The sequence below is a fragment of the Microcebus murinus genome, chromosome 7, assembly GCF_040939455.1.
Source record: "Microcebus murinus isolate Inina chromosome 7, M.murinus_Inina_mat1.0, whole genome shotgun sequence".
Classification (NCBI taxonomy): Eukaryota; Metazoa; Chordata; class Mammalia; order Primates; family Cheirogaleidae; genus Microcebus; species Microcebus murinus.
Genome location: NC_134110.1, coordinates 47135564 through 47151565, shown reverse-complemented (window position 1 = coordinate 47151565; position 16002 = coordinate 47135564). Strand labels below are relative to the sequence as shown.

Below are 16002 nucleotides of genomic sequence, written 5' to 3'. Positions count from 1 at the left end.
AATCCTGTATCATATCGCTTTGATGGCCTGCAAGGTTGGCATAAAATTTATGGCTCCTCTTAAATAATGATGGCCAAAATGTATAGGCTACAACCTACATCCTTATCTTGGTATTCTAATTGCTCTACATCTTCTCTGGTCCTGATTTCAGTTTATTTATAGCTTTCTATTTTATGGTATATTTTCTTATTGCCTCAAATACTTTGTGGAAATGGTTATAAATAAATAAAAGCACTCATATGAACATTAAAAAAGACTTGACGAGCTTGAAATTGTACCTTATGAGGACGCAGGATGTATACTTGGTTTCCTACTAATAGCCATCTTACTCCAACCTTAGCTGCATTGAATAACAGATTGAACAAAAAAGGGGTTTAAATTTTTAAGAGAAAGGACACAAAAAGGCATAGCTGATATTCTCAATTCTACATAGGAAATTCAAAGTCCTAATTTGAAGGGAATACATTAATACCAATTTTGGAGGACAGATGTTGGAATCGGCATTTGGAAGAACAGGTCTATTTGCTTTTTACCAAAGGCAACAGGAAAAATATTTTTGTTAGCAGAAGTGCTCATTATGTTCTCAACTTCACACATTGGGACAGAAATTTCACAATAGCAATATCTTTATCATGAACATCCAATACAAAATTAGCTGGTCTCTTGGACACTCTTAGAAGTATCAAAGAGCTCAAAAATGCAGAATGAGGGGTAAAAATCGAATGCCTATTCACTTACCTGGACCACATTCTCCATGAGGACTGGACATTGTTTGCACAATTTCCTGTTGTATTTCCAGGGCCTCCTGTGGGAGCCCCTCAATTATTACTTGTAGCATGAATCATGACCGTCTCCCCTCTTCCTGTGAGAGGAACCTTGCTGTGTACGGAAGGCCAAGTCATTGCCGGCTACATTTCTTCTCCTGTCGTCTCTTCACTGGCTGGATTCTGTGCCATTACTTAAGGCAGTAGTTCTTAAAATGGGGTGGGTTCGTAAAGTTCTTGAACTCACGGGAAATGTACGTCAAGATTTACGTGTTAGGCATATATATATATATGCGCCTATTTTTTTTTTTTTTGAAGAGAGCATCCACAGCTTTCAGCAGTGTTTCAAATATACTTTGTGATCTTGAAGAGGCCAAGGACACCTGATGCAAGAGAGTAATTGTAGCCATGGTGCCTGTGTGTAGTAGGTGCTCAGTAAACGGGTCTATCATCTAATAGCTGAGATTTTGTGTTTCCCAGTCAGAAATAGCTGGGTTAGCTGTGCGATCTGGCCTAAGAATTGAATCCTTTTTAAACCTTCATTTCTTTACCTGTGAAATGGGCATAATATCTAACAGAATGTTTTATAAAGATCAAATGAGGTGCCAGGCGCGGTGGCTCACGCCTGTAATCCTAGCACTCTGGGAGGCCGAGGCGGGCGAATTGCTCGAGGTCAGGAGTTCAAAACCAGCCTGAGCAAGACCCTGTCTCTACTAAAAATAGAAAGAAATTAATTGACCAACTAAAAAATATATATACAAAAAATTAGCCGGGCATGGTGGTGCATGCCTGTAGTCCCAGCTACTTGGGAGGCTGAGGCAGGAGGATCACTTGAGCCAGGAGATTGAGGTTGCTGTGAGCTAGGCTGATGCCATGGCACTCGCTCTAGCCTGGGCAACAAAGTGAGACTCTGTCTCAAAAAAAAAAAAAATCAAATGAGGTAATATAAAGAATGCTTATGCCATAGTGAGTGGTCAGTTAATGGAGCTATTGTCTTTGTTAGAGTAAATTAATTATATTTTGGAGACCATGTCACATATGTGCAAGACTGATTCTTGTCATCTTGTTTTTCAAGATTTTATTTTTTCACATAGTAGCATCATTCAATGGTTTTGAAATATAATAGAAACAACACAAAAGGAAAACAAAGGCACAGATTTATCTGTCTTGTCAAGGGTGAGAAGAAGTGAACTTGACTGAAGGAGAATTATCTGTTTAAAACTCTCCCAGTCTCTCCCTCCTTCCCTCCCATCTCTACCTCCTTTTTTGTGTGCCCACACTCGAATGAACACACATTCACCCCAACGCTTTCTGAAATAGTATCTCCTGAGGGTTAGTTAGCCAGGGAATCTTTCCGAATCCTTTTTAAAAATACAGTTCTGAATTCACCCTCTACTCTAATTTTTGAATAGGATGTCATCAAAGGAAAAATACTGCCACAGTATCAAATTTGATAGCATTTGGGTTTTTTTCAAATTATTTGAAAGACTTGTTTCCCTAGTTTCATTGTATCCAAGACTAATTTTAAAAATTTTGGCTTACCTAGTAAAAATCAACACGTGTTTGTATTGATGAATTTATCAACTATGGGCCTATGTGCTTTATGGTTGCTCAAATTTGTGGTCCCAGTTCTTTTCCATGAAAAATTGCTTCTGTAACACCTGTGAGACAAAAATATGTAAAATACTCCTTAGTCTTAAGAAAAGTGAACTATGGTATACTAGAAGCTTCTAGATTTTCTAGATATGTTTAACTTTTAAAAGCAAAGTTGGAGATAAGGTTGCACAAAGTTACAACGGGGCTGAAAGTTGTGTGCTACAAAGGGCTATTGGAGTCCATCTATTCCAAACCTTTAATATTCCAGAAGAGAAAATTAAAAGCTTAGAGGGATGTGAGGCTTGGCCAAGGTTACACAACATCCCCCAGCCATGGCTGGTGCCACAGCCAGGGTATGATAGGCTCACATGGTTGAACATATAGTAGCTACTCCGTAATTATTTTTATTAATAGAAATTGGAAGGTTTGTATTTAGCCCACTTTTTGGTCACCAGGTCCCTCTCTGCCTGTCCAGTACCCATCTTTTATACCACTTCTTTTCCGAGGTGCATTACATGCACCTGATATAACATTGCCATCAAGCTATGAGTGGCTTAGAATAGCATTTCTAAAAATGTTTATTTTATGGGCTGATAATTGGTATTTTCTGGGGGAAAACAGTTGATGCTTGAATGAATTTTGAAAATGCTGCACTGAACAAATGTGTACGATGATTTCCTGCGACACTCCTCCGAGCCTTTAACATGCTAAAGTGCATCCCAAGTCTCTAGAAGGGCAAAGTGCTTACGTCATGTTTTCAGAGCTTACTTGACTACGGAACATTCTCGCCTCTTTCCTCAGTCCCAGCATCTGAGAATGAATGGGGATTAAGTTATCCTTCCAGGAATATTTGTATTTTAATTTTTTTATCCCTTATCTGTTCAGCTGCTTATTTCTCTATCTTAGGATGTAAGATCTTTTAGGTCAGGGAAAATATCATTCATCTCCGAATCACTAACACCTACCCCAATGCCATGCACAGTTGCTGGTACATAGGACACAGGAAACAAGATCCCCCTGTGTTTGTTAAATTAATACATGAAAAGATTTAAAGTGCCATAAGGCTGACTTTCTGGAGCTAGAATTTGAGCCAGTGGCAACCACATTAACCTTCTTTTACTCTCCATTTTGTTGTTGATTCTATGGTTCTGGGGCAAAAATTACTAAGAAAAAAATAGATACAATATTTCTTAATAATTTTATCTATTTTTATCGTTATAGCCTCTTTTCTTTTTAAAGAAAATCTAGTCTGTTTAGCTTGGTTTACATGCTTTTGAGGCAGAATCAGGGCAAGAGGTATAGAAAGGAAGAGATGGAAAAATGAAAATGGGAAAATTACATGGAAAAGGGCTGAAATTGAGGAGAGCTCCTCTTTTCAAGAGAAGAATGGAAAAGGAAGCAACTGCCTTTGGATGGAGTATAATAAGAGTCGTATAGGTGGGAAGAAGGATTTTTTAGACATTTTCTGTGTAACACATACCCACACCTCCACCCACACACTCTGCTTTGGAAGTTTCACGAAGGACAAAGTAAAATCGGGCAATGCGTTCGTAGAATTTTTATCCCCCTTTTGGACTTCCCTACAAAGACTGTGTGGCCATGGGGGCCTAATATTTGGGTTACACTAGCAAAAGGAGAAGAGGTATGAGGAAAAAAATAAAACCTTGTAAAGTTTCCCACCTGTCATGAGAAGGGGAACATCTTCACTTGTGAAATAACTATATACAATTCTTGTTACCCACTCACACCTGAAATTTTCCAAGTGCTATACAAAAACAGAAGAATATGGTTATCTTTGTTAAAGCTTGTTTTAGTTAATTTTTCAATATTTGTACAATACTTATGGAAAGTAATGGCAGAGCTATTTCATAATTTACCCACATCTATATACCTTACAAATGGATATAGGAGAAAGAGAAAGTATTAAGAATTCTTTGCCATAATCATAGGAAACTGCCTCAGCTAGGGACAGCTCTTGGCAAAACAAATCAACAGGAAACTGGAATACATTTTAGGATTTTTCTAGCACAAGATATCTAGCACTGCAGTGCACACTTAACTAGGTTTCACAAAAAGATTTCCTAAGATTCCAAATAAACTTTGATCGACAAATTATTTTGGTGGTATCAGCTGAACTTTTCACAGACCTCACTGTCCCTTGATCCAAATAAAGCTACGTGTTTGCCAGGGCAAGTGTGAGTTCCCCAAACACTGAGATGGCAGGAAGGCTTTTCTTTCTATTGACAAAGTGGTATGTAGGGGAATCTGCTACCTAAAGCCTTCACCTACCTTGGAAAACACATCTGGCTTTCATCTTTGTTCCTATGAGTTGTTGCTTAATGGAGTTAGTAGGGATTGCCAGGTTTATTAGGCAGAGGAAAATAAATTGGAAAAACATGGCATCAAGTCTAATCAGTTCACTTAACATTTGTCGAGCAACTATAATGTACCAAGAGTTGGGGACACACATGCAGATGAGGTGAGTGCTCTACCTTCAAAAGGAGAAGGGTTAAATGGGTTGGAAGAGAGAAATTGAGATGGGAAAGAAAGAGGGTGAAGGAGAATAAGACAAAGGGAGAGGGAAGGTATGGCAAAGAAAGGTTTCCAGGTGAGCATACAAAACGGGAGACGTTAGAGGATGGATAGAGGAAAAGAAAGACAATGATACAAGAAAGTATTCTCAGAGAAGGAATGGTCAGAAATGATCCAAGAAAGGCCAAGACAAAAGCAACGTTGGGTTTTGAGGGCTTTAGTTTTAACACTGTTTAAGGAGATTAACTGACAAAAAGGTTGCTCCATTTTCCATGTTTGAAATCTCTAGACAAAGTGGAAGAAAATTGTGCTTTTAAAGTTACAAGGTATGTAGAAAGATTGAGAAGTTTTATACGTTGAATCAGTAAGCTAACCTAAAACCTTATCACAGCTTTTTGCTCTTGGAAACCTTTTTCAGAAAAAAAAAATAAAAACAAACATTAGATTTATAGTAAGCACGTAACAAAAAAGGCAACGAGTGTCTCTTTTTTTTTATGCGATTTAAAAGTGCTTTCTCCTTTCTGGGAAAGAAGTGTCTCTCCTGTACTGGTTGAGGCAATTCATCATATTCAGTAAAGTCAGAGTGTCTATAAGTACTCATTATGATGTCTCCTTGAGAAAAGGAAGGGTGAAAATGGTAGTTTAGAGCAGGAAAATAGTCTGTTGTTTATATTTGGTGCATCATATTATTCAGGAGATTTTTTTTTTAAGTTTGAAAAAAATTATTGGCACTTTTTAAAAACATGTGGGTGAGAGTGGAGGGGTGTGCAGATGTTTGCTGTGCTAGAGAGGTGGCTATGCCCAACCTGCCTGGGAGCACTGGTTTCTTGCCTCGGATCTATTGGGCAGGTATTACTTGAAGGTCGGTGTCTCTATTGATAATACCGACAGCTCACACCTGGTCTCCACCTGTGAGCGATGGCGACAGGAAGTGGTGGAAATGCCATCAATCATGCTATCATAGGCACTTAAGACTCTCTGGGGTGAGAGGAAATTGGTGAGCCAAGATCTGTTGTCCCATCTCTTCCAAGTGTGTCACCACGGCTGAGGAGGAAGAGAATTGTGTCTTTGGTCCAGCTGTGCTCAACGCTAAAGCGTTCAATAGTAATAGCAATTACGCTGGTGGGATTTGGTGCTGGGGGAATTCTGTGTGCTGGGAGCCGGAGGGAGTCCATCAATTCATTTCACATATATTATTTCTCAGGAAACACGGCATAATTGAGGACAATTTTCCACCATGAATTGCATCATTAGCTAACACAGGGAAAGTGAAATGCTGTTAACTTTTCTTTTTCTTCTGCAAAGCTGATGAGCTGAAGAAAATAGAAATGAAAAGTTGAATGTAATTTTTTTTTCCCAAGGATATATGTTGAAAATCAGAATCAAAACACTTTTACACGGTAATAGAAATCCCACATTTTAATACATTGCCATGCACATAAGGAGTCAAGTAATGCTGAATACAAAATAGTCAGATATACAAAATGATAAAGCAGATTTTTCAAGCCTGTTAGAGATCATGCTCACAGATACAAGGGGGCAAAAATCTGTACAGTTTTATTTTTATCAATTTTAAGAGTCATGCCCCCCCCCACTTCTTTTTGAGGACAACACAAAACGGAAGGAAATATAAGAAAATATAAAGGAGACCCAGAGGGAATTGGCAAGTTGATAGCTGCTTAAGAAATGGAAATCAGTGGTTCAAAATTGTGGTGCACAATAATTCTTATGTTTAGAGAAAAAAGTTTCTAAACATCTTATGCCCTGGGAACCCAGGAAAGTAAAGTGAACATCCAAAAGAAAAGGCACTCTTGTTTTACCACATAACTTGATTGTGTCCTCCTAAGTCTAGAGTTAGGAGTTTTTCTAGGGTGCATAGAGGAAAGAAAAAACCCTATAGTTTTGGGAAATGAAATGAGGGAAATTCTTATTTAATTAACCACTCTTGGTAGACTAACAGAATTCGGACCGCTGGTTTAACTACTCATTAAAGGAAGCTATAAAAATGTCTACCATCTATATAGGCTTCTGTTCTGAGATGTGCTTTTTAGCCATGTTTGCTAGTGTTTGTGAAAGACTGAATAAGGTTTTTTCCCTTCAGATTTTCTCCCTCACACTGTAGAGAGCAAGCATTGGTTTTATATTCAATTCACATTGCGTGATTTTTCTTCCTCTTTCTTTCCTAGAACAAACATAAATATGCAGTAGTTTATCAAGGAAGTTCAATGTGGCTCTCTGCTTCCTGGGACCCTCGATTTGTCAACTTCATACTGTTATTGGTCTTCTCCAACCTGGGACTGGCGGTGTTCACCTGCATGATGCCAAGTCCAGAGTTATCTCCCTCGGTACGTCATGGTGCTCTAAGCCTTTGGGAGGTGGAGAAATGGAGGTAAATGGACACTTTGGTCTTGGACTCTGCAGACTGGTCCCTAAATACTGGGAGCGCTCGCGAGCACGTGTGTGTAAAACATTGAAAATTACTTCCTTATTCTTTCTCCTTTCCAAATCCTACAATGAAGGCTCAGTAGTAACAGCTTTGAGAAGAAAACCTCAAGTATGGGAAAGGGACTTCTGAACAAAGCCCATAACCCAGCTCGCCATGGCAATTACACATACAGTACGTTGGTGGCGCAGGACAGCTTCTTCCCTTAGCTTGTTTTAGCCTCCAATAGACTCCATCTTCTAAGGAGGGACAGATAACATCCTAAGCAGACAAGTAGAGGCCCAGAGAGATTGGGCGATTTCTAGTCCAGCATTCTTGAATTCAAAACATTTTCTTCCTTTTTATCAGAACAGTGCCGATCTCTACAAAGTCCTAAGAATAACTCAAGTATAGAAACCACAACAGATCAATATTTTCTCTTCTCAGGTGCTTTTTATGGCTAACATGGAATTCTGTTACAATGAGCTTTTCTAAAATTTTGTGCAAAGCTATTTAATTTAGTGCTTAATGATATTAAATAATTAGATTTACTGAAACTACAGTAGTGTGATTTAGTGATACAAGAGTTCCAGTGGAATTGGTTTCAAAGCATGCGCGCCAGCTTGGCTTTTCAGCAGGGTAGTTACTTCTGTGCCAGTCGGGACTGAGACAGCACAACATCAAGGGCCTGGTGTCATTCAGCCCCTTGTGATGTGAGCCTCTCACGCCAGCCAAACCATGGTCTTCTCAAGAATGGCCTTGTAAAGACAGCATTTTGTTACTGGTAGAGGGAAGGTACTGGTGGAGAAACCATTCAGAGCCCCCAGAGAGTCTTAAAATCACCAAGTGTGAGCTTGAGCAAGTGGCACCCCTCCGGCCCCCACAAAGAGGGCCTACTTGGCGATGTGAGGTGAGAGTTGAATAAGAATGAAAAAGACCAAGTTTCCAGCATTTGAACACAAATATCCTCCCCCACCCCACATTCTCTTTAAGGTTTCCACCTGTAACCAGAGGCCTTTTTGATGTGAAAAAGAACTAGGCCATGCACTTCAAAACCTCTGCAGCTGGTATGTGGGGAGGCATCCTTGGTCTTCTTGCAAATGCTCTGTGTGGGATCTGGGCAGAGGAATTGTCAAAAACTGCCACAGAGTCAGCAGGCAGCTGGCAAGGCAAACAGACTAAATGCACATAATTGTGGTTGGGGAAAAAAATACTGGAAATACATATAAAGACTTAGAATTGATTTAGGGATCATAGAACCAAGGACCACAACCGTGCTCAAACTCCAAATCATAGTTTTGGAATTATGCCTGGATGGGGAGTCTAGAGAGCTTAAAAAGTGTTTTTGTGCTATTCTAGAGGCCGGGCTAACCTCTCAGAAGTGGAGAAGACCACCGTCAGTCTGTGAATGGGACAGGCCCAAACCCCAGGTGCTTGAGGCATTTAAACAAAGCAAATTCTTCAAGGTTATCTTCAAAATCATTTCCTCTACTTCAAGCGAAATAAGAGTCTTCTGTTTTTAACTTTTTTTAGCACAAAGTACTCAAATATATTTTTATGGAATTTAGGGGGTGGTGGTGATTAAATGCAATCACACAAAACATATCCATTTGTTCTCATATCAACCCCGGCTAGAATTCCACATTTGGTAGCTGTGTATGTGCTGATGTGGTAAAACCACGTGAAAACAACTGCTTATTTCCTTTGATCCAAATGACTGGATTTTAAAAGGCTATAAACAATGTGGAAGGCAACCAGCAGAGTCTTCAGTGTTTTAATTGTTTTAGGTATTAGTATCTCCAGCTTCGGATTAATTTAATAGCCTCCTTGTGGTTCTTGTCAGTAGGGCTGTTTCTAATGCTGCACGTGAGGCAAAACGGCCTGGGTTTAAGAGCCTTTCTAAGGCTCCTGGTAATATCTGAGGTTTGGAAAACAACAGCAACAAAACAAACCACTGAAAAAACTCCCAAACCATTGGCTCCAAAATAGAAAAGAATTTTCTATGATCAGAAATGTCTAAATATCTATAACACTTAATGTATCAACCTGCCAATGGCCATTTAATGCAAGTCATGTGGTTATTTTCACATACTATTGGGTGCATGCTGTTGGTGCCTTCTCGTGCTTGATATAATTGGGAGAGGAAGGCTCTGAAGTTAGAATGTTTGGGGTGCTTTAGGGTTTTTAAATAGCCTTACATGGCAAATCAAACTTCAGTTTTACAAAGTCTTTTACATCTATCTTCTGCTATTTCATGGAAGTTATTTCTCAGTCATTTTGCTGCTGGGAGGGAGGTCCAAAAAGTAGTCCCATGCCTGGTGGCACTTCCCCTTGACATTTGTCACTGGTAAATTCCACCCTTAAAAATTTTAGCTTTTAGAAACAGTGCTTGTCCCCCACCCAGAATTTTCCTCGAAGAGGCCACTGGTGCTAATACCATACCTTTAGACATCTTCCCAAATGAGAAGCATCTATTCTGTTCTTTTTAGGTGTGGAGGAACCTTCCTGCGACCTTGGCCAGCTTTCTCTCAAGCTTCCCATGGCTTTAAATGAACGTTCCCTATTTCCCCAAAAGTCACCAGAGCAAAATGAAGAAAACATGGCCCTGTCTTCCCTCAAAGCTATGCAGTGGTACCAGGAATCACATGCACTGATGAACCAGAATTGGTGAGAGAATTCTCTGGCTTCAGGATTAGATGCAGATCTAAGTAGACTAAGGGGCAGAACCTGCCTATCTTTGAAATAGTGTCCCCAGGGGTGCCCTGAGAAGAAACATCTGCTGGTCTGTCCTCCTTCCCGATCAGAGCTTGGTTTCGATCAGCAGTGCTGACCAGGCATCTCCTGGGATGCAAATCCATGCCACACTGCTCTTTGGGCAACAAGCTTTCACCAAGCTCAAGCTTAAGAAGGAATTATTAGTCAGGACTTGGGGTTGGGGGGAGGTGGTAACTGTTTATGTTTGAGTTCTATAGAATACTCGAAATCTACCCACAGCCCTGTGTGAAAAGAAAGAAATGGGGGGAAAAACCCCACATAAAACACGACAAAAAGTGGAGTGGAGGGGGCTGTGGGGGAGGTGTATAAAAACAGCTTTTAAGTAATAAAGGAATTTATGTCATTTTCGAAGATTAGGTTTTTAAAAGTCTATGGCAGTTGGAAAGTCTAGTTGTCAAGTAACAATTTCTCTAAAGAATGTGGAGGAAAACACTGTAAAGAATGAAGTTGCTAATGTACTGGGAAGGAGGAGGTTTTGGTGAACCTAAAGCACTAAAGGGGGTCTTGAAAACTTTACTTTCTTGAGACTCTTATTGTTCCCATCCAAAATCAATTACGAGACATTTTCAGATAAAACATGGCTTCCCCCTTGTTACTTGCAAATCAGAGGTTTTTATCTTTAGTTTATATGCTCACATACAGTTGATATTCCTTTTCCCCTTGAATGTTAAAATGGCAGAATTTCCTCAGAACTAAGGACTGTTGGTTTCTGAGCAACTCAGAAGTGACTCTGGAGAGAAATCTGGCACGTTCGCCTGGTTTCTGGAGGTAGAAGTCAAACCTGCGGGTATACACCTCACAGAGCCTGAGCAGGGATTTGAAGGTATACCATTACCCACAAAGACGGCTGATAGGATCTCTGTCCCCTAGCTATGTCTCAGATGACTGAAGTGATCTGTTTTTCAAGCTTGCAAGAACTGCCTAATGCTCTGCATATTCAGTTCTGGAGCTGGAACAAGCTAATCCCCTTGGCACCATAGAGAGTCTAATAATTATTCATTTCTGTTCATTCCCAAGAGTGCTTTTCCTGCACAAGTGTGGGTGTCAGCCTTTTAATAAAAGGTGTAGCACAGTTTTAATAAAAGGAAAAGTTAAGCATCAATAATTGACAGTCTTCAGACATCAAAATATTTATCTCTTATCTCTCCCTATCTCTTGCTTCCTACTAAACAAAACTCACCACTGCCATTTCTGAATTTCTGAGAGGTAAAATGTCATATGCACATCTTGGGAGGGAAGGTATAGCACAGCCGGAAGTAACCATGGGAAATCGGAGGATCACTGTGTAGTAAAGAAGCCAAAAACTGAATAGTCATTTCTCCATTTTGCTGGTTTAGCTTAGATTTTATGCCATCATGTTTCTAAAACTATCCCCCAAAATGATTTCAAACAGAGGTTGACAGTTTGGAAAACAGTAGCAGTTCATATGCAAATATGTGGTATGTGCCAGGCATTAAGGCGCTTTTAGAGATGCCATCTTCAACTGGGCTCTTTGATGGCTTTTGTTTTGCTATTTTGCTTTCTCTCATCTCCATCCTCACCCATCTTTCAATAATTTTCCGGTACTCTTTTGGCTCAAAAAAAACCACCAAAACCCAAAAAACCAACCTAGGAGACTCTACTTATTTAATTGTTCAGAATATTTTGGCAAGGCCAAAGTAACAATGAACCACCATCATTTAGTGAACATCAGTACCATATAGAGCATGTCCAGTTTTCCAAGGGGGTTACCAGTAGTCTCAGAATGTCCCTGGCTAAACCAGTTAATCCCAGCTACAGTATCTCAGCACCTGGCAGTAGTTCTTTAGACTTTGTCAGGCTCAATTCTGTGTCCCCAGGAAATATTTATAGCATTAGAGCTTTAGAGAATTCGGCATAGTGATGAATGGTTGTGCTTGTATAAAGGATGGGAATCTAGGGGCTGGAGTTAGATATCAAGGAAGGCAACTGAGAGTTGCTTTGGATAGCTCCAACCAGCTCAGCACTGTAAGGATGGGTCATACATGAAAGGTACAAATCTGTGGCTTGATATTTCTTCTGCCGCCCACTCCCAGAGGATTTGCCTGGATTACTCTGGCAGAGGGCGAACTCCCTGTCTGAATTAAGATTTCATTGTGGAAAAGGTGGGGTGATGATGTTTGGGAAGAGGAGACAGTTTCACAAAGGCAAGGGGAGAGTCTGCTGTGTACACTGTTGTCACCCCAACACAATGCTTGGCACGTTACTGGTAGATGCTTAACGTGCACTTGCTAAATGAAGGAAGGAAGGAGGAGGAAGCCCTGCTGCTGGAGCTGGACCTCACGAGACAGGCAGTGGAAACTGGAATGTTACTTCCAGGGGTGGTGCTGGCAGCCAGGGTTTGGCCTCCTAACTCTAGACTTGTAGAAAATCATGGTTTGCTGAGGGCCTGGGTGGGTCCCAGTGTTGACCTGTTGAAAGGCCGGAGCTTGGTGGTAACTGAAACGCCTGAGTTCCCCCTGGGAAGCCCCCTTCTCTGGCTCTTACAGCCTGCCAGGCTGTGGTGAGTTCCTCCTGTGACTCACCGGAATCACATTGGGATCTTCCCCCTTCCCTGCCAGGTTTCCAAATCTCAGGCAGAGGTGCTTTCCAATGGGCTGTGCATTTCCTGAGACCTCGAGAGGAGGCAGACAATGAGTATGTACCTGGAAACACCTTAGAAGGCCAAGCTGGCTTGTGCTGGAAATGTTCCAGAAGTTGTTACATATATTTTAAAGAAAAGCCTCTGATGTTTTCCAGTCCCAGGCTGGGACAGTGGGCACACAGAACGTACTTTGCTGAGTTTTTGATTCATCCGACTTTGTATTTTCAGGAAAAAAAAAACTACGGTGTTATGGAGGGTCAGTCAATATGAACATTTCTCTAATACTCAAAGACAAGCAATAAATAACTGAGTTGACAGGTTTCCCAGGACTGTGCTTTTGCTGTAAGTCCCAGTAAAAAAACAATTAGTCATGGATATAATCCCAGAAAGGATTAAAAGGAAGGCTTTATACTAAGGAAGGAACCTAGTATGGGACTCGACACTTTTCCTTCTGTAGGCACACAGTGGGCTCACTTGATGATTTCTCTTTTCAGAGACTTGTGACTTAAACTTGACCTAGAAGTTTTTCCCATGTGTTCAAGTTCAAGTTAGACCACACAGGAAAACTGCATTCAGTTGCCCTTACCATTCACCCACTGTAGTCTTTGATTAAAAGAAGGCCACTCCCTTTTTATTTCCTCTGGAAGAACTCTCCTACAGAATGCGAGAAATATGTACATTAGCCAAATAGAAGCCTCCTATATTTGAGTATCTGTATGTGCATGTGGTAAGTTGTGCCTAGGTGTGCTAGGAGCCAAGAGCTAAGATATTACAGTCACCAGGCCTCCTGCTTCCCTTTGGTGCTACAATTAATCCAGTTGTTCAGTAAAGTGTCAAAAGGTCAAGTCTATAACAGTATTGTGGCCATATTTACATCAACCTACCACAAACCACTAGGGATATGCTAGTAGTGAACTTTGTCTTGGACAGTCTGAGCCAGAAAAAAAAAAAAAGATATATAAAAGAAAAGAGAAAATACTTGTTTTCTCACATGTGCTGAACTGAACGTGCTAATGCATCTCGGCATAGTGTTCTCATATAAAGTGCTTAAGAGTTGGACAGAACACCTTTAGACATAACTAACATAATCGAGACACGTTTACATTCCTACCAGGGCATAATATTGTGAACACTTCCACTGAGATTGCAGAACTGCTGTAATTTTTTTTTCTAAAACATCATGCCATCTGCACACATAATAAAATAATCCAGCAGTTGCCATGCTAAAACAGGACTTCTAGTGAAGGGCACAGACAGCTCCCCAAAGGGAACTTGTGTTATGCACAGTGATGACAACTGGAAGCAATTTTCCAGCTAATGGTCTGCCAATGACCACTTGGAACAAGTTGGCACTGCATATTATGCACCTCATTTTAAAATCTGCAGCAAACTAAGACTTTTCCAAAGCCCATATTCTTGACTGAATGGGTGTTTTTCCAGTTAATCCAGTTAATCTGTCAATGCTCCAAGGATATCTTCTGGCAGTGCCATGAGTTAGTCTTTCTGTGAGGGACAGGCCTTGTTCATATCAACTGGCAGGACAGCAGCTTGGAAGGCTAACCGTGTTTATGGAGACCCCTCAGCTGAGGCTGCAAGAAGAAAAAGAGGGAAATATTAGTTCTTGCCTTTGTTTCCAGACACTGATATGTAGCAATTACCTTATTCAAACAAACCGTAACACCGTTAGGTCAAAGAGAATGCTCTAGCCAGGATAATGGTTAGAACATTAATAATAATAATTACTAATAATCAACTCCAGGATGGATTTATGGGCGTGTATTCATGGAATGACTTTTTTTTTTTTTTTTTTTACCATTTGGCAGGGCATGGGAGGTACTCAACTCAGAAATGGGCAAAGCTGCCTTGAAGGGAGGGCAAAACCACATCCCTGGAACTGGCATCCAGCCCTGTGACCGGGCTGCAGTTTGTGAAACCATTTCATACACTATGGGGGTTCATGCATTTACTTACTTGATCTAATAATGCAAGATCAGACTGGGGATTGGCATGAGGCTTTTTTTTTTTTTTTTTTTTTTTTTGTGGTCTGGGGAGGAGAGGGTTTCATTCATCAGGAAGGTCTCCTGGGATATAACCTAGCAGGAAATATTGGAAGCAGTATGGTTGGACCTCCTGAGTTTTACTCTTTGCAAAGTCAGATTGGCTGAGCAGGTTAGGAACTAGATAGCGAAAGTCATTAAAATCTGACCAGAGATTGAATTACTTGAATTGCAACCTTGCTTTTGGCTTTGGGAATGCTGTTACAGATATAGTTTCCTGATTTTTTTTTTTTCCTAATTTAAATTCTCTAATTGTCCTGTCATTTTACCTGGGTACTCCCTACAGTTTCTTATATATGGGTCCTTAAGAATTAATTATATGAGTGCATTTGAATGTTTTCCTCAGAAAAACATCAGTATTAGTTTTATTTAACACCAGAAGTATTAGGCAATGGGAAAAGAAGCACAGCAAGAGTTCCCTATGTAAAAGAAGAAAAATCTATCTAGGTTTTCAAATCTAACTGGTTTTTTAAAACACAAATGAATGTATCATTTGTAAGCAAATATTTGATTAAAACTTGCTACTTTTGAGAAAATGAAAAACAAAGGTAATATGTAACTGCATTAAATATCAATAATACATACTTCTGATAAGGTTGGAATAAAAGTAGAATACCAACATATTGCTGATAGCATTGTAAACTGGGAAAATAATGTCAATTTATTTAAAGATGATTAAAAATGCATATTCCTAGGAGTGTATCCTAAGGAAATAATCTTAAAACATGAAAGATGCTATATATACAAATATGTAACCTGGAGGTTATTTATAATAGAGGAAAAATTGGAAACAACCAGTCTTCTTGAAAATTTAGGTAAGTAAATTATGGTACATTAGCAAGATGGATGATTACATAGCCATTAAAAGTAATTATGACGATTAGGTAAAAACATGGTAAATATGATATACTGCAATATAAAACTTACACATATGCATAGAAGAGAACTGTAAGTGAAAAGTGCTAGGATTTTTATTGTCATATTTTGCAAAACAACAGCAAAAATTAAGCTCTCGGGCACAGGTCCCACCCATGAGCAGTGACTAAAGCATCATGACTGTTTTCACTCAATAATACTACCTCATAAACAAACACTGTATAGTCTCATTAAGAGAAAACACTACAGCATTATTAAATGGGGGATAAAAACCAATGTGGGTAACAATCTTCTGACCAGGGCATCCTACAAGGGAGCAGTAGTATAGCCTGGAAAAACAAACCAAAAAATATTGATTCTAGGAATCTGACATAGTAC

At 39.9% G+C, this 16002-nt stretch overlaps 1 protein-coding gene across 3 annotated transcripts in view; it reads right to left on the bottom strand.

The window, feature by feature from the left end:
• Positions 1-16002, bottom strand: part of SAMD12 (sterile alpha motif domain containing 12) — a 425091-nt gene that overhangs the window by 34917 nt on the left and 374172 nt on the right. Inside the window, exon 5 of one of the 3 annotated variants that reach the window (XM_020289001.2) lies at positions 5747-14280. The exons of 1 other annotated variant lie outside the window; for it this stretch is intronic. In XM_020289001.2, coding sequence (XP_020144590.1) covers positions 14258-14280 — 23 coding nt within the window. In that variant the 3' untranslated portion in view covers positions 5747-14257. Of the gene's footprint in view, positions 1-5746; positions 14281-16002 lie in introns of those variants that run through there. One more of the 3 variants, XM_076005060.1, reaches the window with a different exon arrangement.